The sequence below is a fragment of the Eleutherodactylus coqui genome, chromosome 1 (assembly GCF_035609145.1).
Source record: "Eleutherodactylus coqui strain aEleCoq1 chromosome 1, aEleCoq1.hap1, whole genome shotgun sequence".
NCBI classification, from domain to species: domain Eukaryota; kingdom Metazoa; phylum Chordata; class Amphibia; order Anura; family Eleutherodactylidae; genus Eleutherodactylus; species Eleutherodactylus coqui.
Genome location: NC_089837.1, coordinates 2284466 through 2311769, shown reverse-complemented (window position 1 = coordinate 2311769; position 27304 = coordinate 2284466). Strand labels below are relative to the sequence as shown.

Below are 27304 nucleotides of genomic sequence, written 5' to 3'. Positions count from 1 at the left end.
GCAACAAAAATGCACATGAACGCAGTTGCATCTTGTCTCCGACTCGTTGGGACAGGACAGCTCCCACAGCAGAGTCGAAGGCGTCCACCTCCACAACAAAGGGTCATCCTGCATTTGGATTAACCAGTGCTGGTGCCGAAGTGAACAGAGCTTTTAGTTTTTCAGAAGCGCCCTCTACCACTGGAGACCACGAATATGTTTTGGATTTCTTTGTGAGTGAAGTGATTTAGAAGATAATTTTTGATAAGTCTTTAATGAATTTCCAGTAGAAATTCACAAATGCTGCAAAGCGTTGCACGTCTTTTAGGCTTCTTGGAGTGGGTCAATCAACCACGGCTTTAATTTTGCTAGGGTCCACATTCAGACCATCTGGGAAGATGATATACCCAAGGAATTGGACACTGGTTTGTTCAAAATCACATTTTTCCAGTTTGAAATACAGATGATTTTTTTTTTTAGATGTTCCAAGACTAGCCGGACATACCTGTGATGTTCCTCTAAGCTGTCAGAAAATATAAGAATATCATCGAGATAAGCAACAACAAATTGATCCAGAAAATCCCGAAACATCATTAATTAATAAAATGCTGAAAAGTGGTAGATAAATTGCAAGGTCAAAAGACCTAACCAGGTATTCAATATGTCCATACCTCGTTCTAAAGGCGGTCTTCCACTCTTCCCCTGAGTGAATCCACATAAGGTTAGAGGCCCCTTTCAGATTCAGTTTGGTAAAGATCTTGGCAGAACGGAGTCTCTCCAGCAATTCCGGGATTAATGGGAGAGGGGAGCGAATCCTGACAGTAACTTTATTTAGTTCACTATAATCCATGCAAGCCACAAGGTTGAGTCTCTGCTGGGGATGAAGAAGGTCAAATGTAACCCTTTAAGTTTTCATCCAGGTATTCTTTGTGTATCTTTAATTCTGGTTCAGAAAGATTGTAAATCTGCCCGGAAGGAATGGTTCTTCAGGTGAGCAGTTCTATTGGACCATCATTTGGCTGATGAGGGGGTAGATGGTCGGATTTCTTCTTGCTGCAGACATCATTGAATTGCTGGTATTGAGGTGGCAGCTTATCAGAATCCTGCTGACAATCCTCAGGGGTTGGAGTACGTTTGAGGGTGGGTAGTGACATCTGACATCCTTCTTTGCAGTACTCAGAGGGGAAGGTAGTGGTCCTTAAGTCCCAGTTGATGGAAGGATTGTGGGTAGAAAACCAAGGGATTCCTAGCATAACTGGAAACTTGGGAGAAGAGATAAGATGGAAACTAATCATTTCATGGTGATCAGGTTAAAAAATTGATTTCAAGTTCGATTGTCCCATGAGTTACAGGCGCAGAAGACAATGGTGAGCCATCCACGGTTTCCATATCGATGAGTTTAGGTTTAGACCTGCTTGAAATGTTATTATCAAGAACATATTTAAAGTCGATGAAGTGGAGCATTGTAATTTTTGCCCCTCAATTAGGACCTGTATGGGACTGATAAAATGAAAAAAGGGCGACGTATCTCATCTTTATCTTGAGTTATTGATGGGATAGTCTGCAACACCAAGTTGGCTGTTTGGGAATGTCAGATTTGCCTGAGGTATTTGCACTGGTAAAGGCAATAGTCTTTTGGAACTATTGTGGGGGCTTGGAACACTATGTCATTAAGTGCCCCAATAAGTTCCAAAAGACTATAGATTCTCCGTACGGTACCTTTCCTTTTCTAGGGAAAGAGGTTTGTGCATGACAATGATCTGCATTGGGTCAGGGATGGCTTCAGTTTTGCTGGATGTTTAATGCTGGTTGGTTGAAAGAACAAACCCATAGCTTCTCCTTCTTACGTTCAATAAGTCTTTGATTCCCACAAATACACAACTGAATAATGTTCCCCAAGTTGACAGGGGTCTCTACTCTGGCACGCTCATCCTTTACTGGTTCAGATAATCCTTGTCAGAACTGACTATTCTGGGTGGTTGGATTCCATGTGGTATTAGTCACCCGGTGATGAAATTCTGCAGTATATTCGGCAACAGAGCGTCACTCTTGTCGTAGGCTATGTAACCTACCCTCTCCTGTGGCACAGCAATTCAGATCATCGAAGACTTGATCCATAGCAGTAGTGAAGGCATCAAGGCTGTCAGGGAGGTTACTGTTGGTCTCCACATATAGTGAGGCCCATGCAAGTGCCTCACCAGTGAGGAGGTTGATGATAAAGAATATCTTCTTCCTGTCACTGGTAAATGGAGAAGGTTGTGGAAAGCCAAGGTCGGTGCACGAGTAGTATCAGGAGCTCCTGAGTTCGAGTTTTACCTTTTTGGGGAATTTCTGTAAATGGTACAAAAGCATCTGTCTATATGAAAGGGAAATTACACCCCTCATAGCTCCAGAATACCCAAAAGAATTCACCAAAGGGTGTTGGACCAAAAGCATAGATACTGGCCGGCCTGAGCAGCCAAAGCATGTAAGTATGGAGAACATAAGGATTCTAAATTATTCAAAACCTTAAAAAAAAAAACAGAATGGCCCTGTTCCAAAAAGATGGTGTTTCTACGAAGGCAGAGTTCTGCGTATCCACATTAATGAATCCATGACACTTTCTCCCTTCTGCATCCTCGGATGCCACTTCCTACAATTCCTGCTGCAAGTCTTACTCATCGTTAATTTCTGCACATCTGGGAAAAAACTAAACCAGGCTGACAAGAAACACAGAACTCCACCTGCCTGCCCTACAGGAGAAAGAGTCCGGCTGTCGTCACAGAATACCTGCCTAGGGCTGCCGTCCTTCCAGTTTGTGCCATGGTTCCTTGGTCTGCTCCAGGGAGGTTAAGCAGATATATCATTCCATCTAACCGCAGCCTGGAGGATACACAGTTCTCTCCACATGTCTCTTCTTGAGACTTTCCCCCTGAATTGCTTCTCTAAGCACATGTCTTACTCCATTGTACCTAATAATTCCCAGGAGGAACTCGAAGTAAAGTAAATTCAACAAGGTAGAAGGAAAGTATTTGGTGGAAGGGGAAGCTTTTGGTCCAGTAGAGAATTCTTAAACGCCTTGAAAACATTAACGCTCTCTTACTGTTTAAGAAGTGTCATTGACTCTTTGGATCACAGAATACTGGGTATAATGGGGGCTACTCTTGCAGGCCATGGTCGCTGACTTACCTCTCCTTGTAGCTGTAGATTGCATGCAGATGCCCAACCCCTGAGTCTGCTCATGCTTAGATAACGGCCCGAAGCACACACACCTGACTGCACTCTTAAAAGGCCAGTGCTCACTGAACTAAATGCTCCACTCCCATTCAGCTACGACTCCTGGATCTATCGGGCATCCTCCCCCCGATGGAAGGTACCTGAGTACAGTTTGATTTTGCTCGAGGTGCTACTAAAAAAACCTACACAAACTTGGTATCACCATTAACATGCTTGTCCAGAGAATAATAGTTATATTTTTTTTACCATTTAAAAAACAAGCCTTTCTCAATGTGTCAACAAAAAAAAACAAAAATGACGATGAAAAAACAAAAAAGCTGGGTCATTAAATTGTAAAATAGGGCGGTCACTAATGGGTTAAATCACTCAGCACAAATAACAAGTGGTTTCTTCAAATTCATCAAAAGATGCTCCTTCTACTGACTCCTGCAGTCCCAGAATTTTTCCCCCTCTCCACCGACACCTCTCATTGCCAGCGTCCTTAGTTCTTGGTGGAGCCCTTCTGCTGTTCTGCTTTTTTGCAGATGTGATGTACAGCCAGACAGCAACTTCTGACATCATCCCTACCCCATTCTTCGTGGACAATGGCCTCAAGATGACTAATATTCTTGGGTCTGTGTGGTGCAGCTGCCTTCTTCACATGCCAACAAAGATCTTCTATAGAGTACAAGTCAGGTGACTGCGACCACCACTCTGGAATCTTCCAGGGCTTCCTCTAGAGCCTTGGTGGACTCTGAGGTTTGCTTGAGTTCTTTACCCTGTTGGAAGGTCTAGTGATGCCCGACCTTCATCTTCCTCACAGAAGATATAATGATTTCTCCTCTGATCTCCTGATGCTTGGAATCCATCTTGTCCTCCACACACTGCAGCTTTCCAGCCCCAGATCAAGATGCACAAAACTCGCTTGAATATGAACTCTATTCTAGGATTTTAGATGCACTTAAAAATAGGTAAGCTTTTTTAATTCATCAGGATTTCCAAATAGTGGCAATGTTTTTGTCCTCCTTTAGGCTCCAAAGCAGAAAATTATAACTGCAGAAAACATTCAATGCATTCCACCCACCATAAACCTGACATTAAGCTACTCGTATACCGAAATCAACTTTTTGGACACTAATGTAAAAATTTCAAACAACTAAATACAAACATCCCTATACCGGAAACAGATTGATCAGCCCACATACCTCAGCTGAGACAATTCCCATCCTAAACACATCAAATAGTCCATGGTCTACAGACAGGCCATCAGATACAACCGGATCTGCTCCAACCCAATAGACCGAGAGAAACATTTACACAATCTCAAAAAGACATATTTAAATCAGGACTACTATCCCAACTCAATCAATGACCAAATCACCAGAGCCCCCGGGATACCCAGGAATCAACTACTCCAATACAAGGAGAAAGAAACGTCTCGTGTAGCTCTAGTAGTGACCTACAATCCACAGCTGGAGGTACTAAGGAAAACTGCAAAGAAACTCCATCATAACCTGCACAAGGATGACCGTCTGACCACCATATTCCCAGACCCTCCGCTTCTGTGTTACAGGCAACCTCCAAGTCTAAGGAACTTTATAATCAGGAGTGCATTGTACTACAACACACAAAAAGTAACTTATCCCTTTAATGTAACACACAGCAGGACTATAAGATCACGTCCAATGTTGTGTACCTGATGCGGTGCAGTAAATGTCCTGTTGGGGGGCTTTGTTGGAGAAACAGGACAGAAGCTTAAAGCAAGGATGAGGTCTCATCACCACATGATTAAATAGAGAAAGACAGAATTTCCTGTTGCAGAGCACTTTTCTAGTTACGGACACAACTTGGAAGGCATGAAAGTTATTATATTAAAAGGCAATTTAAATCACAAATCCACAGATGAATTTGGGACTACAAATTTCCAACAACTTTTGACACAGAGGTTTAAATTCTTCACAAGGATCCCTGCGTGACTGGGAAGTATACGACATATATGACACAGATAACACTGACTTGATGATCTCTTAACACTAATTCAGGGACCATAAAACCTTCACATCTATGTTTGTATGTTTGTTGTAGTATTCTTTTAAGTGCAGATTAATCCCACCATGTCTGTGCCTTGTCATAAGTATGTGTATATACATATGCATGCTTCTTCGGATCCATTTCATTATGCCTTGATGAAGGACCCTGTTGAGGGCTGAAAGCTCGCATAAACATCATGTATTTTTGTTGGCCATTAAAAGGTATGTCTACAAAATTATTTTGTTTCTCGTACTGAGAAGAATCACACTCAATTCTACCACTGAACCACCAATGTCCTGGCATGCGAATTCTACCACTGAACCACCAATGTCCTGGCATGCGAATTCTACCACTGAACCACCAATGACCTGGCATGCCAATTCTACCACTGAACCACCAATGTCCTGGCATGCGGATTCTACCACTGAAGCACTAGTGCTCAGGTTTTCTCTTCCCACATACACTGCAATAGTTTTTCTCTGCATATTAGACACTCTGCCTCTCTTCTGTTCTCTCTGTGGATGAATAATCTGTTATCTGCAGTTATATTTCTCTGCTACAAGTGTTAAGAAGGATAAAAGTCTAAATCTTTGCTTTTTGTGCATCTTGGAAATCCTGATGAATTTGTTATAAGAAATGCTTCCAATAATTAAGTGCCAATTATCTGGTAGGACAGTGAAAGATTTATAATCTGCTTCATATGTGCTTCCTCACCAAGCAGCATCTTCTGGCCATGTTCCTAAGCAGTCTTACACAAGTCCTGTTGGAGAACCGCCTTCAGGTCACTCATATTCTTGGCTCTGTGTACTGCAGCCACCTTCTTTACATTGCACCAAACATTTTCTATGTGATTGAAGTCAGGCTACTGTGACGACCACTCCAGAATCTTCCAGGACTTCTTTTGAAGCCTTGGTACACTCTGAGGTCTGCTTGCATTCCTTACCCTGTTGGAAGGTCCAATGACTCACAATGTTCAGCTTCCTCATGGAAGAGATGACGTTTTCTCCTAGGATTTTCAGATATGTGATGGACTTTATCTTGTCCTCTACATGCTGCATGTTTCTAACCCCAGAGCTTCAGTGACCGCCGCCATGCTTCACTGTGGGCAGGAGGTTCATTTCAGCATCTGCTTCATTATTCCTCTTCCAGACTGATACTGCTGATCCAGAGGCCTGAACGTTCCAGTTTTGTTTCATCACTCCATGGAACAGAATTCCAAAACTTCTGTGGTTATTTATATTGTTTTGAACAGATTGAAGGCGACTTTTCTTGTGTTTTTGTGACGTTTTGGAGTTCAAACATGAGAGCCTTTGCTATTTAGTATTGAACCCAACTGTACAAATAACCCTCAGTGCTGCTGCCACCAGATCTTGCTGCAGGTCTTTTGCAGACAGTGGAAGGTTTTTTGACCACCTACTTCCTCAGGAATCTGGTAGCAGCCAGTGATAGCGACCTCTTTCTGTCACCTCCAGGTAGTACAGCCAGTGTTCCTGTAACTTTGAGTTTAAGAACAGCTACCAGCTGTTTTTCTAAAAGATTCAGTGCCTTTTTATATATTTTTTGTATCATAGTAACATAGTATATGAGGCTGAAAGGAGATAATGTCCATCTAGTTCAGCCTGTTTCCACCCCTGCTTGTTGATACAGAGAAAGGCAAAAAATCCCCAAGGGGGCAGAAGCCACTTAGGCCCATTGTGCTTTTCCTTGTTTGGACAAGACGGTGATCTCTTCTATATTTGGTGTACTGCACTCTTGAAGCTACTCTTCTTCAACAAAGCCCTCGCCAGTCCAGGTATTTTATGTGCTTTATCTCAAGCACACCCGATGCAACTCATGAAGCCTTTGATTTTGTGGCATCAGTAGTGCTTAAGACGCCTGATTTGAAAATGTGTGCTCTTATGAGGGATTCCAATAAGGAGGTTGGGTAAGTCCGAGACTGCAGTAGTAATTAAAAGTGGCATTTCATGTTGAAGTTAGAGAAACCACTTAATATATTAGTAGGTGTATTTCCAGCACACTAGGAATGTAATACATTTGTCTCCTTTGTGCTTTAAAGCTAAATTATGAAATCCATTTCATTTCTGACAGAAAATCCCACTAAGAACTCAGAAGGAAACTTCATGTTATCCATAAACCATAAAGTAGAAGATGAAGATATTGTGCAGCGCTCTTCAGGAGAGAAGCTTGTTACCCTTAATAGACCTTCAGGACTTCACAGTACAGATCCATCATATAATCCCCGTAATCATGAGGAACCTTCTCCTGACCAATCACAGATTGTTACCACAATTGTGGGTCAGAATGAGGGGAAACTGTTTCAGTGTTGTGAAAGTGCAAAATCATTTACCCCCAGCTCAAAACTTTATCTACATAAAACAACTCGCACAGAAGAGGAGCCATATTCATGTTCAGAATGTAGGAAATGGTTTACACGAAAATCAAGTCTTCTTAGACATGAGAGAAGTCACACAGGAGAGAAGCCATATTCCTGTTTAGAATGTGGGAAATGTTTTATAGATAAATCACATCTACTTATACATGAAAGAATACACACAGGAGAGAAGCCATATTCATGTTCAGAATGTGGAAAATGTTTTACAGATAAGTCAGCTCTTGTCATACATGAGAGAATTCACACAGGAGAGAAGCCGTATTCATGTTCTGAATGTGGGAAACGATTTACAAATAAACCAAATCTTGATGCACATCAGAGAAGTCACACAGGAGAAAAGCCCTTTACATGTTCAGAATGTGGGAAATGTTTTACAAGTAAGCGAAGTCTTGATACACATCAGAGAAGTCACACAGGAGAGAAACCATTTAAGTGTTCAGAATGTGGGAAATGTTTCAAAGTTAAAGTATGTCTTGTTACACATCAGAGAATTCACACAGGAGAGAAGCCATATTCATGTTCAGAATGTGGGAAATGTTTTATACAAAAATCAGATCTAGTTAAACATCAGAGAAGTCACACAGGAGCAAAGCCATATTCATGTTTACAATGTGGGAAACATTTTACTACTAGAGAAAAACTTGGGCATCATCAGAGAATTCACACAGGAAGGGAGTTGTGTTGATGTTCTATATGTAGAAAATGTTTTATAAGGAAAATAAATATTGAAACTTATCAGAGAATTCACACAGAGAAGAAAGAAGATTCTTATTTGGAATTAAAGAAAAAAAAGACTTAATAAATCAGGTTGTAAGACCTTAACCAGCCAATAAGACTGTTTATTAGTTAAAATTGACTAGTATTGACTAAACATGAAAATTCTATTTACCTGAGGTGACCTCTGTCGATGATCCATGAATATTCCAATAAGGGCTTTCCTAGGAACTATGCATTCCACTGACTGCACACGGACCCATAATAGCCAATAAAGCTATAGCCGCTAAATTTCAATCGACTATTAATGTTTCAGCCTCGCATTTGTGGCTCTGTTTATTTGAAAAGTGAATGCACAAATAGTTCCATCAGGACAAATCTCCAATGTTGAATCTAGGAAATCAGCTAAAAATTGGGAATCTCACACATACTCCAGCTGCATTTGCAGATGACCTTCTCGTACTCCTGACCAATCCAAAAGAGGCTTTCCCCGCAATCTTGAAGATTTTTGAACAATTTGGCAAAATTTCAAACTTAAAAGTTAACTATGAGAAATCAGAAGCGCTAAACATTTTAGCAGCAACTAATAGGGTTAAACACATAAAAAAAGAATTCTTTTTTAAATGGCTTGCATCTAGCCTTAAATACTTAGATACCACCTTAACATCTGACACTCCTCTGCTTTTTAAAGCAAACTATTGTCCTCTTCTCCAAAAAGTACAAACCCAATTACAAGACAAAAATACTCCCTTTTTATCTTGGTTGCGAAGGAAAAATGTGATTTCCACCTACAGTGTATTCTTCCATACATTTTATACACTCTACAATATACACTTGCATCGAGTATTTAGGAAATTCATTTGGAACAAACAAAAGCCACGGTTAGCATTTTCCTATTTAAAACAAAAAAGCCTCAAGAAGGTTTCGGTCTCCAAAACCTACTCCTGTATTATAACGCGATCCATATAGCCAGATGGATTTCCTTGATTGACCACAGATTGGAATCGCCCTCATTTAACTTCGAAAGAACGCTGAACCAAGAAAGACAATACCTCCTTTAGACCATTAATCACTCCTTATGTAGAGCGCAAGCACTCAGCCCGATTACAAGAGGCACAATCAAAGTTCTATGCTCCATTAGGTCAGAAGCTAGTGACCACCATAAACTGGCACCAATGACACCTGCATTTTTTCTCCCCTTTATCTTGGCCAACAAGGTATTGAAAACAATGAACCCATGGACAAAACTTAATTCCTTGACAGTTCATGACATTATTAAAGGAGCCAAGATTACTAACTTTTCTTACATTGAGTTGCTGCTATCAGGTAATCCTTTGCGTTTTCTAGAAACTCTGAACATTTAGTTTTCATTTAAAGAATTTCAGGTGAAGTACCGAGTTGGACTGCAAGACCCACTATGGCTTAAAGCCTATCTCTCCCTCCCTGCGAGGCCATGAAAATTCATGATGCATCTTTACAGAGGTCTTCTGCTGGATTTATCCCCTGACAAACCCTGGTGTCTCTGTGTGTGGGAGAGGGAATTGGGGGTCATTTTTAACAGAGAAGATACTAGGAGAGTCTTAAATAACTCCCATGGTTTCTCTATAAATTACTCACCCGATGGTTTAAAACTCGTCTCTCTTTGTAAATTTAACCTTTCACGGACAGATACACGCTGGAGATGTGATTCAGATGGCGTAAACCTGCTACACATATGGTGGCACTGTCCAAACATCAAACCCTATTGGAAAACTATTACGGAGCAAATAAATAAAATCTGTGGATCCTCCTTTTAATCTCTCCGAGGAGGTTCTACTCTGGAAACTCAAAACAGTTTGAGTCCTCAAAAAATGCCATCCTACTATTTTGATCATGGCAGCAAAACTTCTTATTCCACTTTTTTGGAAAGAAAAACACACCTACAGTGCCACACTGGAGAGAAATAGGGTGTCACAATTCTATAGATTTGAAGAATTGGCCGCATGGGAGTCTGGCTCGAGAATTACTTTTCTTGAAATCTGATGAGCACAGACAGCATATTTAAAGGAACAAACAATACAAAGTAGCTCATTACATTCTCACCACAGTGATGCTTTAAACTCACCCACTGATACAAATGTACTCTAATGACCCTCTTGTTGACCTGGTTCCACCTTGCATTGATCTAGTTCTTTTTACGTTCATTCTTTTCTGCCTGCATTGCTGTTTAGATGTTGCATTACTGCTAAATAACCTTTGCCGACTGAGCGGTACAGGCCAGAGGATTCACAATAATGTTTTATGCACTTGAGATAAGTAGCTGCTAGCCTCGTCATGGTGAATGTAAAGGGGTATTTAGCTCAATATTGCTTAAATATCTTCATTTAACTATTTACTGAGTGCCAGCTTACAAACTCATGCGGGTCTAAGATTTAGCAGTTCAGTTTTAAGAACTCTAGTTATTGAGAAACCCCGAACGGACATTAATCAGATTGGCACACACATTTCTGCTGTGCGGATGTCTTGTTGATGCTTGAGGCCCTGATGAGATTGAGCTTACTGCCTACAGTTCTTTACAAGACAACATTCTACTATAGTCACTACTGTTTTATAAAACTTGTTCTTTCATCACCTCCTTACTTACTGTGCTTTTCCATACATTGCGCCAATTGCTTGAAGTGTTTCTGATGTGAGGATACTGGGATCCCGGAGTCCAATCTACTAAGTCGATATCAACTTCAGATTCAACTTAGCACTGTGTAGTATGTCTCATTCGATACTTAACATATTCAAATATTGTATAGGTGTGTTAGAAAGACGCATCCCTGAGTGTTCTAGGAACCCATCCATATTGCACAATGAAAGATTATACGCATAAAGTGGGCTCGCCATTCGCTAACAAGTTTTTGTCAGAAGGACCCTTTTTTGGCTAGAATTGTTATGTTCTTCAAATCTCTGAACTTCCATCCTATGCCTTACTACTGCATTAGATTCTTAAACACCCTTAACCTGCATGTTCATTTTATCCATAACCATGCCGAAATGTAATGTAATGCAACAAACGTCAATTGTTTGTTTGTATATTGTTTATTTCCATTTATGTCATACAAATAAAAATGAGATTGTTCAAAAAACATCTAGGAAACCAGTCTTGCTGGGATGCGACTGATATATAATAAAAATATTAAAATGATTATTATTAATGTCATCCATTAGCATTGGTATGGCAGTTGGAACCACCCCCCACATAGGAGGAGGTCATCTGTGTATCTGCCATACCAGTATGTACTGGCAAAATGGATTTTCAACATAAAAAAACATACTGCTCCTCCCAAAACACCATTTCCAAACTCACAAGAGAATGAGAGTACCAAGCCGCAATGGGAACTCTCTTGTCATTTTCGTTGCAGAATCAAAAGTTCCTTGTCACGAGAAAAGATATCACCTGTAAAATAATAACTCCACTAAATCACCGGAATACATTATGTTGACAAAAGTATTGGGACCCCTGCCAATCCTCTGCTGTCAGGTAAAGGGGATATGCAAATCCGATGGGAAGAACTAGGTCCATTGGTTATAGTGAAGTCCCCAATGCCGATGGGTACAGAGATATTCCTGACAATATGGCATCATCTCCCCTGTGGAAATACTTTTGTACAGCTCTGTGTTTCTATCAACATGACCGAGCACCATGTCCTACAGCATGCAGTGTTGAGGAGCAGAACTTCTGCAAACTCAATTGACCAGCCCAAAGTCCGAATCTCGATTCCATCATTTGTTTTTAGGACAAACTGAAATGCTATATCCATGCATACCCAACACCCACATCATTCCCTGTATCACTATCCTCAAGAAATGGAAGCAAATCCCTCTACACATCTATGGGAATTTGATGGAAAGCAGCCGCGGAGGGTTACTGCAATCATTGAGGCAAAAGGTGGACCAACCCCAGATGGAAAATGTGAATTAAATCCAATTTCATCACCACCTATGTTTGTCCCAAACACTGTTGTCAACATAGTGTAAGAACAAGTCTTTAGAGACAGGGCATTAATTGCCACTTTGTATAGTATAGAAGTATATAAACTAGAAACACCATAACCAAACCAAATTATCAGACCACATTTGAGTGTCTGCCATTCTCAGAATGTCTTGGCTGTTCTAGATATAGCTGTGGATCCTCTTAACCTAGGGGCTGTATGAGAGAGTCCAGCCATCCAAATAGTTTCTCCTTGAAAAAAGCTATAGCAGATATGATTGGGTACATGATTGTACATGTGACACTCTTTTGTGTCTTTGGCAGTCCATATAGGATCCTGATAATCTGTTTTGAAACCATAAGGTAATCCCTCTGCCTTTGCGATGTACCCTGGATCTATTCCTGAAGCGTGTGGATAGCTGGAGTTCCTTCCAGAATTGGGTGCTCCCTGCTGTCGGCAAATATTGTGATTTTGTGTATAATTTTTAGATCCCTACTGCCTTGAAGTCACCAAAATATACACCCAATAAGAAGGAAACACACCTCAGTATAGCATTTTAGATGCACTTAAAAATAGGTAAGCTTTATTGATTCATCACTGTTTCCAAAGAGTTGCAATGTTTTTGTCCTCTTTTAGGCTTCACAGTAAAAAATTATAAGTGCAGATAACAGATTATTCATCCACAGAGAGAAGGGAAAAGTCAGAGTGACACATATGCAGAGTAAAGCCAGCACGGTGTATTTGCCTAGTATAGTATGAGAAAAGCCATAACAAGAATTCTACCACTGAAATACCAATGTCCTGGTGAGAAAATTCTACCACTGAATCACCAATGCCCTGACAAGAGAATTCTACCACTGAACCACCAACATGCAGTGTAAGAATTTTACCACTGTACACCAATGTGAGAGTGTCAGAATTCTACCAAAGAACCACCAATGTGCAGTCATCCCTGGGTACTAGTGGCACTGCATCAGCTTAGTCATTCCAGTGTACTAATGGCGCTGTATCAGCTCAGTAACCCTGGGTCATACTGGGGTACTAGTAGTGTTGTTTCAGCTCATTCATCCCAGGGTACTAATGGTGCTGCATCAGTTGAGTCATCCCAGGTTACTTATGGTGCTGTATATCTGGAGAATAGGAGAGGTCCCAAAAGATTGGAGAAGAGCAAATGACCATATCTCCAAAAAAGTGAAGAAGGTGGACTCAGAAAACTACAGGCCTGTGAGCCTGACTTCTATAGATCTCTGAAGAAATTATTAAACAGCACATATGCAAGTACTTGGATGAGAATGGAGTAATTAACCAGAGCCAGCATTGGTTTGTAACAAACATGTCATGCCAGACTAATATAATTTCCTTCTATAACAGAATCACTGACTGGGTTGATCAGGGAAATGCAGTAGATATAGTATATCTTGGCTTTAGTAAAGCATTTGACAAAGTATCTCATACCATCCTTCTTGAAAAAATGACCAAATATATGATTAAAAAGGCAACTGTTAGGTGGATTCACAACCGGCTGAGTGATCGTACTCAAAGAGTGGTCATAAATGGCTGCACATCCAAGTGGAAGAATGCCTTAAGTGGGGACCACAAGGCTGTCCTGGTCCAATGTTGTACAACATTTTTATAACTCATATAGATGAGGGGAAACTGGTCAAATATGCAGATGGTATGAAGATAAGAGGGATGGCTAACACGAGAGAGAGTATTCAAAAAGATCTGGACAAGCTTGTACAGTGGGCAGCGACTAACAGAATGGTATTTAACAAAAAGAAATGCAGTCTTACATCTGGGCAAGTAAAAGGATAAAAGCACATACAGAATAGGAGGAATTGGGCTAAGAAGGAGCCCATTTGAAAAAGACTTGGGTATATTAATAGATCATAGACTGAACATGAGTCAACAATGTGATGCAGCAGCCAAAAAGGCAAACACAATTCTGGGATGTATTAAGAAAAGCATAGTCTACATCACGTGGGGTAATTATCCCCCTCTACTCTTTCTTGGTCAAACCTCATCTGAAATACTGTGTCCAGTTTAAAAAACACATAGACAAACTGGAGTAAGCTCATAGAAGAGTTACCAAGATGGTGAGCGGTCTGAAAATATGTCCTATGAGGAACTTAGTTGCGTCAGCTCAGTTATCTTGAGGTACTCATGACGTTGCTTCAGTTCAGTGATCCCGGTGTACTTATAGCGCTGCATCAGCTTAGTCATCCTGGGGTACTAATGGCGCTGCATCAACTCAGTCATCTCGATGTACTATTGGCACTGCATTACCTCAGTCATCCCAGAATACTAATGGTGCTGCATCAGGTCAGTCATGCAAAGAGTACTAATGGCGCTGTCAATCATCCTGCTGTACTTATGGCACTGCATTAGCTCAGTCATCGCAGGGTACTAATGCTGCATTAGGTCAGCCATCCTGGGGTACTAATGGTTCTGTGTCAGGTCAATTATCCTGGGGTACTTATGGCGCTGCATCAGCTCAGTCATCGCAGGGTACTAATGGCGCTTCATCATCTCTGTCATTGCATGGTATTAATGGTGATGCATCAGCTCAATTATTTTGGGGTACTAATGGTGCTTCTTCAGCTTCGTAATCCCATGTTACTAATGGTGCTGTGTCAGATGAGTTACCCTGGAGAACTAATGACCCTGCATCAGCTTGGCCATCCTGGGCTACTAATGGCCCTATGTCAGATCAGTTATTCAGAGGTACTACTGATGCTGCTTAAGCTCAGTCATCCCAGTGTACTTATGGTACTGTATCAGCTCAGTCATCCTGGGTAATAATAGCGCTGCATCAGCTCAGTCACTCCAAAGTACTAATAGTTCTGCATCAGGTCAGTCATCCTAGGGTGCTAATGGTGTTGTATCAGATCACTCTTCCCGGGTATTAATCTCGCTGCATCAACGCATCCTGCGGTACTAATGGAGCTTTGTCAGCTCAGTCATCCTATGGTATTAATGGCACTGCTTCAGCTCAGTCATCCCAAGGTGCTAATGGTGGTGTATCAGGTCAGTTATCCCAAGGTACTAATGGTTCTGAATCAGGTCAGTCATCTCTGGTTAATAATGGTGCTGCTTCAGGTTAGTAATCCTGGGGTACTCTAATGGTGCTGTTTCAGCTGTCATCCTGGGATGCTAATGGAGCTGCGGCAGGTCAGTCATCCCAGGGTACTAATTGCTCTGTGTTAGATCAGTTATCCCAGGGTACTAATGGTGCTGCTTCAGCTTACTAATCATCCCAGTCGTCTTGGGTTACTAATGGTGGTGGGTAAGGTCAGTCATCCCAGGGTACTAATGACACTGCATCAAGTCAGCCATCCTGGGGTACTAATGGCGCTGCATCAGGTTAGGCAACTTTTTTTTTGGTTCATGTAACAAAAATCTAGCCGAACTTCCTTCCAACACATAGTCCTTTGGAATGTATTGGACCTCTTCCAACCAGGGCATTCTAGGAGACCGTTCAGTTCCCTGAACCTCATTAGAAATGTGTCAGATTTACTTTACATTGAAAAACTGTTGTAATGAAAACACTTAAACACGAATATTTTTTATCATTTTCTCTTGCTTTGAAGCATGTGCCACAGCCTGAGACACAGCAGCCAGGTAGCAGAGCGAAAAAAAAAGGTCCAGGCAGGGAGGGGGTGGCCGAGGAGCAGACAGTCATTTTGTTTCTTATTTCCTTATGGGAAACTCCTGTGAGCCCCGTGGTATATAGTGCTATGGCAGCCGAAGCTCTCGCTCATGACCTGAAAGTCAATTCCCGCTTGGTTCAGGTACCCGGCTTAACGTTGTTTCAGCCTTCCATCCTTCCAAGGTTGGTAAAACGAGTACCCAGCTTGCTGGGGGGTAATAAATAAAATTACCTGGAATAGGTTAGTGCTATACAAATAACAAGACCTCTGTCGCACAGCAAGCCCAGATGAGTGCGGAAATTAGATGAAATTCTATTTCTCTGCTCAAAAGATGGAACAGTGAGACACAAGTCCAAATGGAGTCCTAATGCAGGTGTAAACAGCCCGGACTTACATGATATTTGTGCCATGTTTTCAAATTTTTGGAGGTATAGTTTACCACATAAAGGGGGACACAGCTGTACATCTACTATCTGTTGTGTTTTATGAATTTTTTTTACAACGGAATTTTTGTAAGTTTTTGTGTTGTCATATCCAATCAGGAAGGGCTGGATCAAAAACCTGAAAGACTCATGGGCTGTGAACAAACAGACAGCAAGTGCACACAAAACAGTGATAAACAATAAAGTGTTACGATCGTGTGGGCAAACTAAGCACGGGGGCCCACATGATCGTTACCAAGAGGGAATGGATACACACGCACAGGTTACTGAACACTGGCCCTGAACTACAGGGGGAATGACATGGCCCTACCTAAGCGGGGGCATCGCCCCAATAAAGGGCGGCTCAGCGGTCTTCGGAACTGGGCGCTAGCTGATCCTAGGAACCGCACACCAGAACAGGATACATACACATGCCACATGACAGGGACAGAACAACAGGACACACAAAGCCAGAATATACAGCAGCCAAAATGCAAACACTAATAGCAGATGATAAGCTGAATATAAAAGCGAGGTGTTAGTTCATACATTGGCCAATGAACTTAAGCTGCAAGCCCCGGCAAGGCCCCTTGTGTCTTGCAGTCCCTACACTAGCAAGACACATCTACTAGAGGGCCCTAGGGGCCACCCTAGCGCAGAAATAGCAAACAAACTCAACAGAACAAACTGACACAAAACTGACAGAAAATAAACGTACAAACGGGCATGAACCAGCAAGACACCAAACACACAGCAAGCTGCAACAGACAAGGATTCATGACTGCTCACCCGGAACACCAAACACAAAGCAAGCTGTAACGGACATGGATACCTAACTGCTCACTCTGGACACTGGACAGACACTGACAGGAGCAGGGTTTATATGTGAGCAAAGACCCAGGAGATTGGCTAACAGGAAGTCACCACACCCAGCCAGCTCAATCATTCACCACCTGTGGGGCTCTGCTGCTAGTAGCCATAGCACTACAGGTCTCAGCAGCACAACGTAACATAAAGAATACAAATACCAGGGAGGCACTTTCCTTATAAACCCTTTACCTTGGAAAGGGACCTGCCTATATGCAGACAACTTGCCTAACTACATACCTAGGCCACTCACAGACCCTACGTGGAAGGGGAGAAAACCACAGAGAACAAGATATCAACACTAATAATCTCAGTACTTAGCTTAGTGAAGAATCAGGAAAACACAAGATCCAGCACCAACTTCTAACTTCCACAACAGTTAGAGCGAGACTTGAACTAAACACCAACAAGCTAAGTACAAGTCCAGGTTGACTAGTCCTCCTAAACCAAGCAAGCCTCACTTAAAACCACTCCCACCAGATCCAGAAGATGAAGAGAACCAAAACCAGATTACTAGAAAGGAACAGTTCCCAGAACCGCAAATGTCCTCTACTTAGCACCATATTCATACCAATGCACTAAGTACTGTAGAGATCTCCCTAACCCGATGGGAGTCCACTATGTGACTTATCTCAAATTAAATCTCACCATCAACCGGAATGAGGCGGGAGAACTATTTCCTGAATGAACACATTTTTTATAAAGAGATTTATGAAACACGATATTCTCATAGAGCTGGGAATCTCCAACAAAGCGACACCAGATTCATTTTCAATGCTTTTGAAAGGACCAATAAACCGTGGCTCTTACTTGAAGGACCGTTGTTTGAATTTTATGTTCTTAGTCAACAACCAAACTAAGTCTTCAACCAAGAAATTGGTCCCCTCAGAGAAAGATACTATTTATCATCAACCTCCTCACAGGTTGCCATTTGTGAAAACCAACAGTAACCTCCTTGACAGTCTCGATGCCTTCATTACCACTATGGCTCAAGTCTTTGATGACCCGAATGGCTGTGCCACAGCAGAGAGTGTAAGTTACATAATCTGCGACAAGGGCAACGCTCTGTTGCTGAGTATATGGGAGAATTTCTCCGCTGGATACCACGTGGAACTTGGCAGCCCAAAGCAGTCAGTTTTGACAAGGACTGTCAGAGCCAGTAAAAGGTGAGCTTGCCAGCGTTGAGACCCCTGACATTATACGCCTCTCACTAGCCAAGCCAGGACCATACTGCAAACTGATGAGGGGCAAAAACCCTGAAACAGCTGTCTGTGTATGGATTCTGACTTGGTTTTCAATTCCCAATCATTGCTCTACAGACCTGTATAAAGGGTCAAGCATTGATTTGAAGGAATGCTGCCATCCAATAGGTGGTGCTGCAGAGGCATTGTTCCTACTTTCTTATTAGCATATTACCCAGAGAAGCATGAATGGCCTTATAAGTCTCTTCACTCACCTTCTCGGTAGGAACTATTAGCCATTAATGCTGCCCTCTCCGAATGGAGACATCTTTTGGAAGGTGCCAATCATCCTGTAATTGTCCTTACTGACCACAAAACTCTAGAATGTATCTGCGCAGCTAAAAGACTGTCAGCAAACCAAGCACGTTGGGCCTTATTTTTATCCAGATTTAATTTTACCATCTCCTATCGGCCTGGTTCAAGAAATGGCATGGCCTTATCCAGTGTACTGGCTGAAACAGACTCTACCATTTTGCCCACCCAAAATTACCTGTGAATGCTTGACTCAAAAGAATTTTTAACAAAGTTCAAAGATGGCTTCCAAAATTATTCCTTTCTCTGCTGTTTTAGCTCCTACCTCCAGGATGGACTATCTACCTACAGCAGAATTCACCTATAATAATGCTAAACATAGTCCTATGTATCAATGTTTCTTTTTTGCCAACTCTGGTCTACATCCGGTGTTCATTCCTGAACTTCCCTTGAATACTCGCACTCCTACTGTGACTCACAGGCTTACCTAATAAACTGTGGGAAACCCAAGAAAAACTAATTAAGGTGCTACGGGAAGCCCAAGGGAACTATAAGAAGGCAGCGGATAAACACTGCAAGCTCCTCCTTCCTTTAAGGTTCATGACAAGGTTTGGCTGTTTACAAAAAATCTAAAAATGCAGGAACCCTCTCCTAAATTAGGTCAAAATATATAGGACCATTTCAGATAACTGCAAGAGTTAACCAAATGGCTTTCCCTTTGAGGCTCCCTAACAAAATGAAGATTAATCCCGTGTTTCATGTCTCGCTGCTTAGTCAGCCACCGCCTCCACCTGTGGATGTTCAGGGTCAGAAGGAATACATTGTGGACAGGATTTTTTGGAGGAGGCTTGCAATATCTTGTGTAGTGGAAAGCCTATGGTTGTAAGGAGAACTGGGAGTTCATGTCCCTTGGCTAATACGGGCTTTCCATCAAAGTTATTTGGGAAAACCAGCCCCTGGGATGTCCATCATGGAAGGAGTGGGCTATTGTCAGCTCCCCTGCATGAGCTTAGCCTTGTTCCCAGCTCCTGCATTGCAGTCCCTCTTTTAGCTCTGCCCTGTTCCTAATTGGACATGCTATAAAAGCCTGGCCCTTTCACTTTCTCTTCGCGTGATTATTGTGCTCTCTGCCTTTAGTTAGCTCTGCTTCTAACTGCTCCTCTTTATACAATTGCTGCCACCCTTTATTGACCTGTGGCTATATTCTGACTATGCTACCTGCCTGTTCACTTGTGCTGCAACAGATACCTACCCATTACTGACCTCTGGCTACATTATGACTATGCTACCTGCCTGCACATTTGTACTGCTACAGATATCTACCCTTTACAAACCCCGGGCTTTTCTTGACCATGCTGTCTGCTCGGGTTACAACACAAGGCTCTGAACCCACTCCAGGTTGTTACAGATAGGATAGCTATTGGGTGTGTCCATCAGTGATGGGATAGTTGTTGGGTGTCGGCAGTCAGGGTTGGGATGGTTATCAGGTGTCATCAGTCAGTGATGGGATAGTTATCGGGTGTCACCAGCCAGTGACAGGATAGTAATCAGGTATAAGCAGACAAGGGCAGCAGAGTTGGTGCAATAAAGTATCCAAAGATATCCTTTATTCCTCTGTGACAAGCAAAAGCAGCAACGTTTCGACTTATTAGAAGTTTTTGCCAAGACCCACTACAGGTCATTACAGATAGGATAATTACCGGGTGTCATCAGTCAATAAAACAGATCCTTTAACCGTTCCTCATAGGAAATTGAGAAAGAGATACTGTTTAAGATGCCACAAGAAGATTGGGAGACACACCGTGCAAGATCTGAAATGACTTTGACATGATACAGGGAGGATCTGGAGACTACAAAGAGGTATGCAGGGAGCAATACAGAATAGAGGAAGACCAAGAAAAAGGGACAACTGTGATCACAAACAAACTTCTCTTCATTTAATGGCCTAAATTCAAGGGATGATTCTTCTAGGGAACCTGCGGCAAGCGTTCTCAACCAATGAGACCACCAAAGAGAGATTGCAAGGATATGGCAGGAGAAGAGGAGGCATTAAACATGATAGGACACGGAAAAGGAGGAGCCATTATGAAAACTCGATCAGCAGGTCGTCAATTACCACTGAACTTCAAGAAGGAAAATGAACCTGTGGTAAATATATCATCAAGGCCCCTGTCCCCATTGAAGTATCCGTTTATCTAATGGACTCTCCTTCTGTCCTACCAGAAATATGAACTGGTATCAGTAAGATCTCGATCTAGAAAGGTTTTATCGATATTTGTGCCTTAAAGCTATGTTTGTGGCGGGGCCACCTGGCTGTGGTTATTTTCACCAATAGAGAGCGTGAGCACTAAAAGTGCCTAGGGCAGCATAAACTAAAAACAGCCCTGGCGATAGTATGTCCATCAGCTTGTCTCCATATGGAGGACACCTATTGTCCCATAACCACACCCTCTCGGCCATCTTCCTCCCTTTAGCGGCTTTAGTTATGCTGAATCTAAGACCTGAAGGAAAGGTCCTGGTCCAGTTCTTCTGTTCTTTTCCTGCTGCACATGGAGGTGACAGTTGGATAGGAGCACTAGATATGATGTCATAAGGAGGAGGAGAGGGATCTAAGGCAGAGAAGGAGGGGAAGACATTTCTGCTCTCCGCAGTGGTCCACACCGATGTCTCCTGTCACTGACTCCTGAAGACACATTTTATAGGGAGGGGGCAGAATTATCGCTCTTAACAGCCGATTGTCATGTAGCTAGACCTTCAGCTTCTCTACAGTCCTTCTTTGCGTATTACATTGACTGTCGCTGAGAGCTTTTCTGATGGCCGCCATTTTTGTGATTGATCCTAAAAAAGCATCCTAGTGGCCTTTTACCATTCAGCATGATGTTGAGCAGCGCTCAAATCGCCATAGCTAACCATTAAATAAATCAGCAGAGAGCTCTACATCTCCTTATTGCCGAGGCCCTCCCATTTCAGAATGGCTTTACATTTCGTCCAGTGTTCAGGAGTGAAGATTCTTTCTTTTTGCATTTATTTTTCATGTTTTTCTAAATAGTTTTGTCAGTCAGGAGGATGTGATTCCACCTTACCACGCAGCGGTTTGACTTTGAGCTTTATGAGGAAGCAACTATTGGAGTACTGCTTTAACCCCTTAAAGACGAAGCCTGTTTATGCCTTAGTGACGGAGCCAAATTTTGGAAATCTGACATGTGTCCCTTTGACATAGAATAAGGGTGGCTTTACACAAGCGTGTTTTCGCGTGTACATAGGTGGGTACATAGGTGCGCACCCATGTACGTGCAAAAACACGCGTGAATGCAGGTCCATGAATTGTTTTTAATGGAGCCGCGGCTGCTGTGCACAGCGGAAGAGGCAGTGGTGTGACCCGCAGGTGGTGAATGGCCTTTGTTCCACCTCGTCGGGTGCTTAGCCATCATATGCCTGCGCATGCTGGTGGTGGTCAGGCTGGTAGTGGTGGCTCCCCGGCTGATCTTGGTGCAGCACAGGTTGCACACCACTGTTCGACGATCGTCCGCACTCTCAATAAAAAACCTCCAGACCTTCGAACACCTAGCCCTCTGCACGAAGGATTGCCGCGAGGAGGTTCTGTGGGGAACAGTTGGGGGAGTGTTTGCTGTAGCCCTGCTTCTCGCTCTGACCACCCCACTGCCTCTTCCAACCTGTTCTGGTGCTGCACTTGCCTCCCCCTCTGAAGCCCTGTCCTCAGTAGGCTTAGCAGCCCAGGTGGGGTCAGTCACCTCATCATCCACCAGCTCTTCCTCTGGCTCCTCAGTCTGCTCCTCCCTCAGACTTACTGCCCTAACAACAACCTCGCTGACAGACAACTGTGTCTCATCATCATCCACAAATAGCTCTTGAGACACAACTTGGAAGTCCCCACCCTCATCACCCTGAGTCTGTGAAAGGTCCAAATTTTGGGTATCGGTCATGACAAACTCCTCACATGGCTGTGGAACCATTTTTTCAGACTCAGGGCAGGGACCCAAGAGCAGTTCCTGTGAGTATGCCTGTTCATAATCTCTCCTTTTCCTGGAGTTACCAGGATGGGAGGAAGGAGGAGCAGCCTGAGGATTCAGGGGTCCAGTCCCTTGGCTAGAGTGAGTGGGCTGCGTGGAAGACTGGGTGTTGGATAAATTACTGGATGCATTATCTGCTATCCACGTCATCACCTGATCGCACTGTTGTGTTTTTAATAATGGTCTACCACGCTGCCCTGCAAAATGTGAGATAAAGCCCGGGAGGGGAGATACGCGGCGCTCTACCAATCCCTCAGCAGCAGGCACTGTTTCACCCGACCCAGGACCTCGGCCTCTGCCCACACCCTCATTCGGATGCCCACGTCCATGACCACGGCCTCGACCCTTACCCATAGTCTTCACCATGTTGGATAATGCACTTGGACTAAATGCTACGCAAAATGTAAGTTATGTTGCGTATGCTTATAGGCCAAAATAGACAGAATAATCAGTGTATACTGTTGTTAGATAGCGGAAATTCACAGACCGCCAGAGACTGGTATATTGTGTACACTCTGAACAGGCCCAAAAATTTTTTAAAGTGTATACTGCTGTTGAATAGCGCCAATTCACAGCCCCCCAGAGACTGGTATATAGTGTGCTTGAAAAAAAATCTGTGTGCACTACTGGTCCCAGCCAGCCAAAATGCTGATGCACAGAATGAGAGAAGTAGTAGTCCTAGAAAGGGCTGTTGGGTTCTGGTAGTCAGGATCCCTACACTAACACTTTCCCTGCCTAGCACTGCTAGCAGCAGCTGTATCGCTAAGCTCATGCAGCATGCGACTGAGGCGAGCCGCGGGCGGCACACGTTTAAGTACTTGGTGGTCACCTGATCCGGCCAGCCGCTCACTGCTGATGTGCAGAGGGTTGGCACATCACAGCAGGAAGTGATAAAGCCTTCCCTGCATGTTTGTGGCTAAAATGGTGCTAAACATGTGGGGAAATGTTTCTCGAGCACGCGTGATGCTTGAGCGAGTAACGAGCACCATCGAGTATACTACTGCTCGTACGAGCATGCTCGCTCATCTCTATCCTCTACCCATTTCGTACTGGTATTATTTTAAGTGATAATGAATCTCACCAAATCTGTGACGGGTCATATATTTGTATAAATGCATGTTTCTTCAGATCTACTCCATAAGCCTGAGGAAGAATGCTGCATAGGTTGGAAAGCTCGCTGTAACATCATGTCTTTTTGTTGGCCATTAAAAGGTATCATATCTACAAGATTACGTGGTTTCTCTTGCCGGGAACAATCACATTTTGCTCTACTGGCTAACACAGGACCAAACCTTTTTCAAGCTGCCAGGGTGCGACACAAGAGGTAAGTATGGACTGTTTTTTTTAAATAAAATCACACTTAAAAAACATTCAAGGGGACAGACTGCTATGCCTGGCCCAGCTACCCGGCCCCCCGTGACCCATCTCTAAAGCTCAGCAATTAAAGTGGGGCCCCCTTCTCGGCCCAATGGGCCTCAGCATCTAACCAGGTTTGCCAGATGCTGTCACCGGCATGACTACACCTCTAAAGGCTTTCCAAGCCGCTTTGACTATTAATACCCAGCGTCGGCTCACATGGACTGCATCCCACAATCCACGGGCTGTATCTTCTTGCCATCAGTAAGAAGTAACTGTTTTCAAGTCAGAAACATTCTCATTGTTAGGCAGTGATATTAACATAAAAAGATTGTGGAGACGGAATTACACACAAACATCTTTATTCTACAGAAGGAAATGTCATACGTGTGCCTCTCTCTGCCGTAGAGCGCTGTTATACGGGATCGGGGGGGGCACTAATTATTGTTCTGCATCTCTACGTGTAACCTGAACCTCAGCAAGCACCGCTGCAGGAATTAGCGGAGATCCGCGTGCGGTTATCAGATGCTGGGCAGTGGGCACAAAGACTACCCCTCACAGAAGGAACATTGGAATCAGGAGCTCCAGATTCGGCACATGATTGGGATATATCCAAACCTCACAGATCTGTAGTGGTAGGTGGCTACCAACATACATGCCTCTCCTTGGACACCGTGCAGAAACCTGCCAGTGTGCTGTATGATATTCGGAAGGCCAGCACATGGACATGATACGGACAACAATAGGACACCCGGTGAGTTTTATCATGCAGTCCGTGTTTTTAGTCTGCTACCTCACTGAATAATACGTTTCTGTATGTTTTCCGTGGGTCCTTTATTTTAGTTATGTCTGACACAAAAAAGACTAGTATGTCGGAGGCCTTAAAGTCTCTTCAGTACTTCTGAATGGGGTTATTTCTAGAGCATGTAGATGAGTTCTGCAAGATCCATACAGATGGACAGTACGGACGTCTCTGGAGCATTTCACCTAAATAACCTGATAGTGACAGGGGAGTATGTTAGGGGAAATGGAAAGTGAGACACCCAGACAGGGGAGCAGAAGATCGATGACACTTGGATGAAAGTCTCTCCATACGAAGGTACTGAACAATTATAAACCGGCTGATTTCCACGTATCAGTATGCAGATAACAGAGCCTTTTGTTATGCAGAACGCTCCGTTGTTTGAGTCTATAAGCGGTAAAATGTGTTATGTCAGAAGGTCTTTTTCTGCCCAGAGATTGTCAGTGATCAAGTGCGCCAAATTGTCGAGTTCCAACTCCGAACACCCAAATGTCCGACTGTGTCAGAGGCTGGATAATTGGCATGTTGTAAATGGGAGCATTGTGTGGTGAAATCTCTGGTAATGAGGGTCCACATACTGCAGCCATCACAAGACATGCAAAGTGTCATGATCTTGGATTGGCTCGCGGGGTCCCCAGATTTATCACATGGCCACCCACCAGGAATTGCAAAACAACTGACTGCACAGGTCATGGAGAGACCCCAACAAGAGATGCAAACACTTATTGACTCAATTGCTGCAAGGATCCAAGAGTGTTCAGGTGTTAATGGGGGGGCACTTCTTACTGACGTCTGTATGGGGGCTCATTTATTTGGTATCATTTATCCTGGGTGACACTGTACACATCTACCTGGTTTCATGAAATTCCACCAATTTCTTTTGGGTGGAACACTTTTCATTTCCACCAGTGTATAATGGTTAAAATTTGATTGGTTTACATTTTCTACATATAGATCAAAATGGCTTCTTGCTTATGTGAATTCTCTGATGAAGTCTAAGTCTAGTTTTAGTAATAAAACATTTCCCACATTGTGAACATGGAAATGGTTTCTCTCCTGTGTGAATTCTCTGATGAAGTGTAAGTTTAGCTTTAGTAATAAAACATTTTCCACATTCTGAACATGAATATGGCCTCTCTCCTGTGTGAATTCTTACATGTTCAACAAGATGTGATTTATCTGCAAAACTTTTCCCACATTGTGAACATGAATATGGTTTCTTTCCTGTGTGAGTTCTCTGATGTCTAATAAGTTGTGATTTATCTGTAAAACATTTCCCACATTCTGAACATGAATATGGTTTCTTACCTGTGTGAGTTCTCTGATGTCTAATAAGAGGTGCTTTATCTATGAAACATCTCCCACATTCTGAACATGAATACGGCTTCTCTCCTGTGTGAATTCTTTTATGTTTAACAAGATGTGATTTGTTTATAAAACCCCTACCACATTCTGAACATGAATACGGCTTCTCTCCTGTGTGAATTCTCTCATGTCTAACAAGACTTGATTTCCTTGTAAACCATTTCCCGCATTCTGAGCATGAATACGGCTTCTCCCCTGTGTGAACTCTTCTGTGTTTAACAAGGTGTGATTTGTTTATAAAACATCTTCCACATTCTGAACATGAATACGGCTTCTCCCCTGTGTGAATTCTCTCATGTACATTAAGATTTGATTTACTTGTAAAACATTTCTCACATTCTGAGCAAGAATACAATTTCTTCCCTTTGTGACATCCATGATGATTCCCAAGTTTGGCTTTTGTACGGAAACATAACTGTTTTTTCTCTGGACAGTCCTTGGAATACAGAGGATGGGCACATTTCTCTGGTGGGTTTCTCCTACTGGCTCCATCTGTGGAGACACAAGCACACAGTGATGGATACATGAGCTCCTGCATATCTATGCAATAGACACTTTTAGGTTCACCAGGATTAAATACTGATGTTCTGCTCCTCACTAACTTTCTAATAATATACACTGCCGGTCAAAAGTTTTTGGACACAATGAGCATCCAGAGTTTCGCGGTGAAACACTAGGACATTGTCTAACTAAAATATATTATTACGGTATGTTAGTAAACAGCTACATATCCAGAATGTACCTTCCCTGCAAAAGTTAAAAACAGTGAAGAATTTACATACAAGCAGGCATCTGTCGAAAATATCAATGAGAGACTTAAGTCAGTTGACCTTTTCAGCAGAGTTGCTGTACAGAAACAGCGTCCAACGACTCAGAAAAGCCACTGGAATATGGAAGGCATTAGAAACAACCATTTTACAACCCCAATTCCAAAAACAGATGGACCGCTGTGTAAAAATAAAGAATGCATGATTGGCTTCCTTTTCAGTGAATAATGAGATCATTAGAGGAGAGCACAGGAAGGGTGGTAAACTGAGATAAGGGAAGC

General features: G+C 42.7%; 3 protein-coding genes across 5 annotated transcripts in view; 1 reads left to right on the top strand and 2 right to left on the bottom strand.

Annotated features, from left to right (window-relative positions):
- Window positions 1-27304, top strand: part of LOC136617486 (zinc finger protein 84-like) — a 522213-nt gene that overhangs the window by 15057 nt on the left and 479852 nt on the right. The window lies entirely within an intron of this gene.
- Window positions 1-27304, bottom strand: part of LOC136618030 (gastrula zinc finger protein XlCGF66.1-like) — a 461032-nt gene that overhangs the window by 333910 nt on the left and 99818 nt on the right. The gene's annotated exons all lie outside the window — the stretch shown is intronic.
- The window catches only part of LOC136617972 (zinc finger protein 300-like), a 94406-nt gene continuing 91564 nt past the window's right edge, over window positions 24463-27304 (bottom strand). Inside the window, exon 4 of the mRNA XM_066594294.1 lies at window positions 24463-26748. Coding sequence (XP_066450391.1) covers window positions 25847-26748 — 902 coding nt within the window. The 3' untranslated portion in view covers window positions 24463-25846. The remainder of the gene's footprint in view (window positions 26749-27304) is intronic.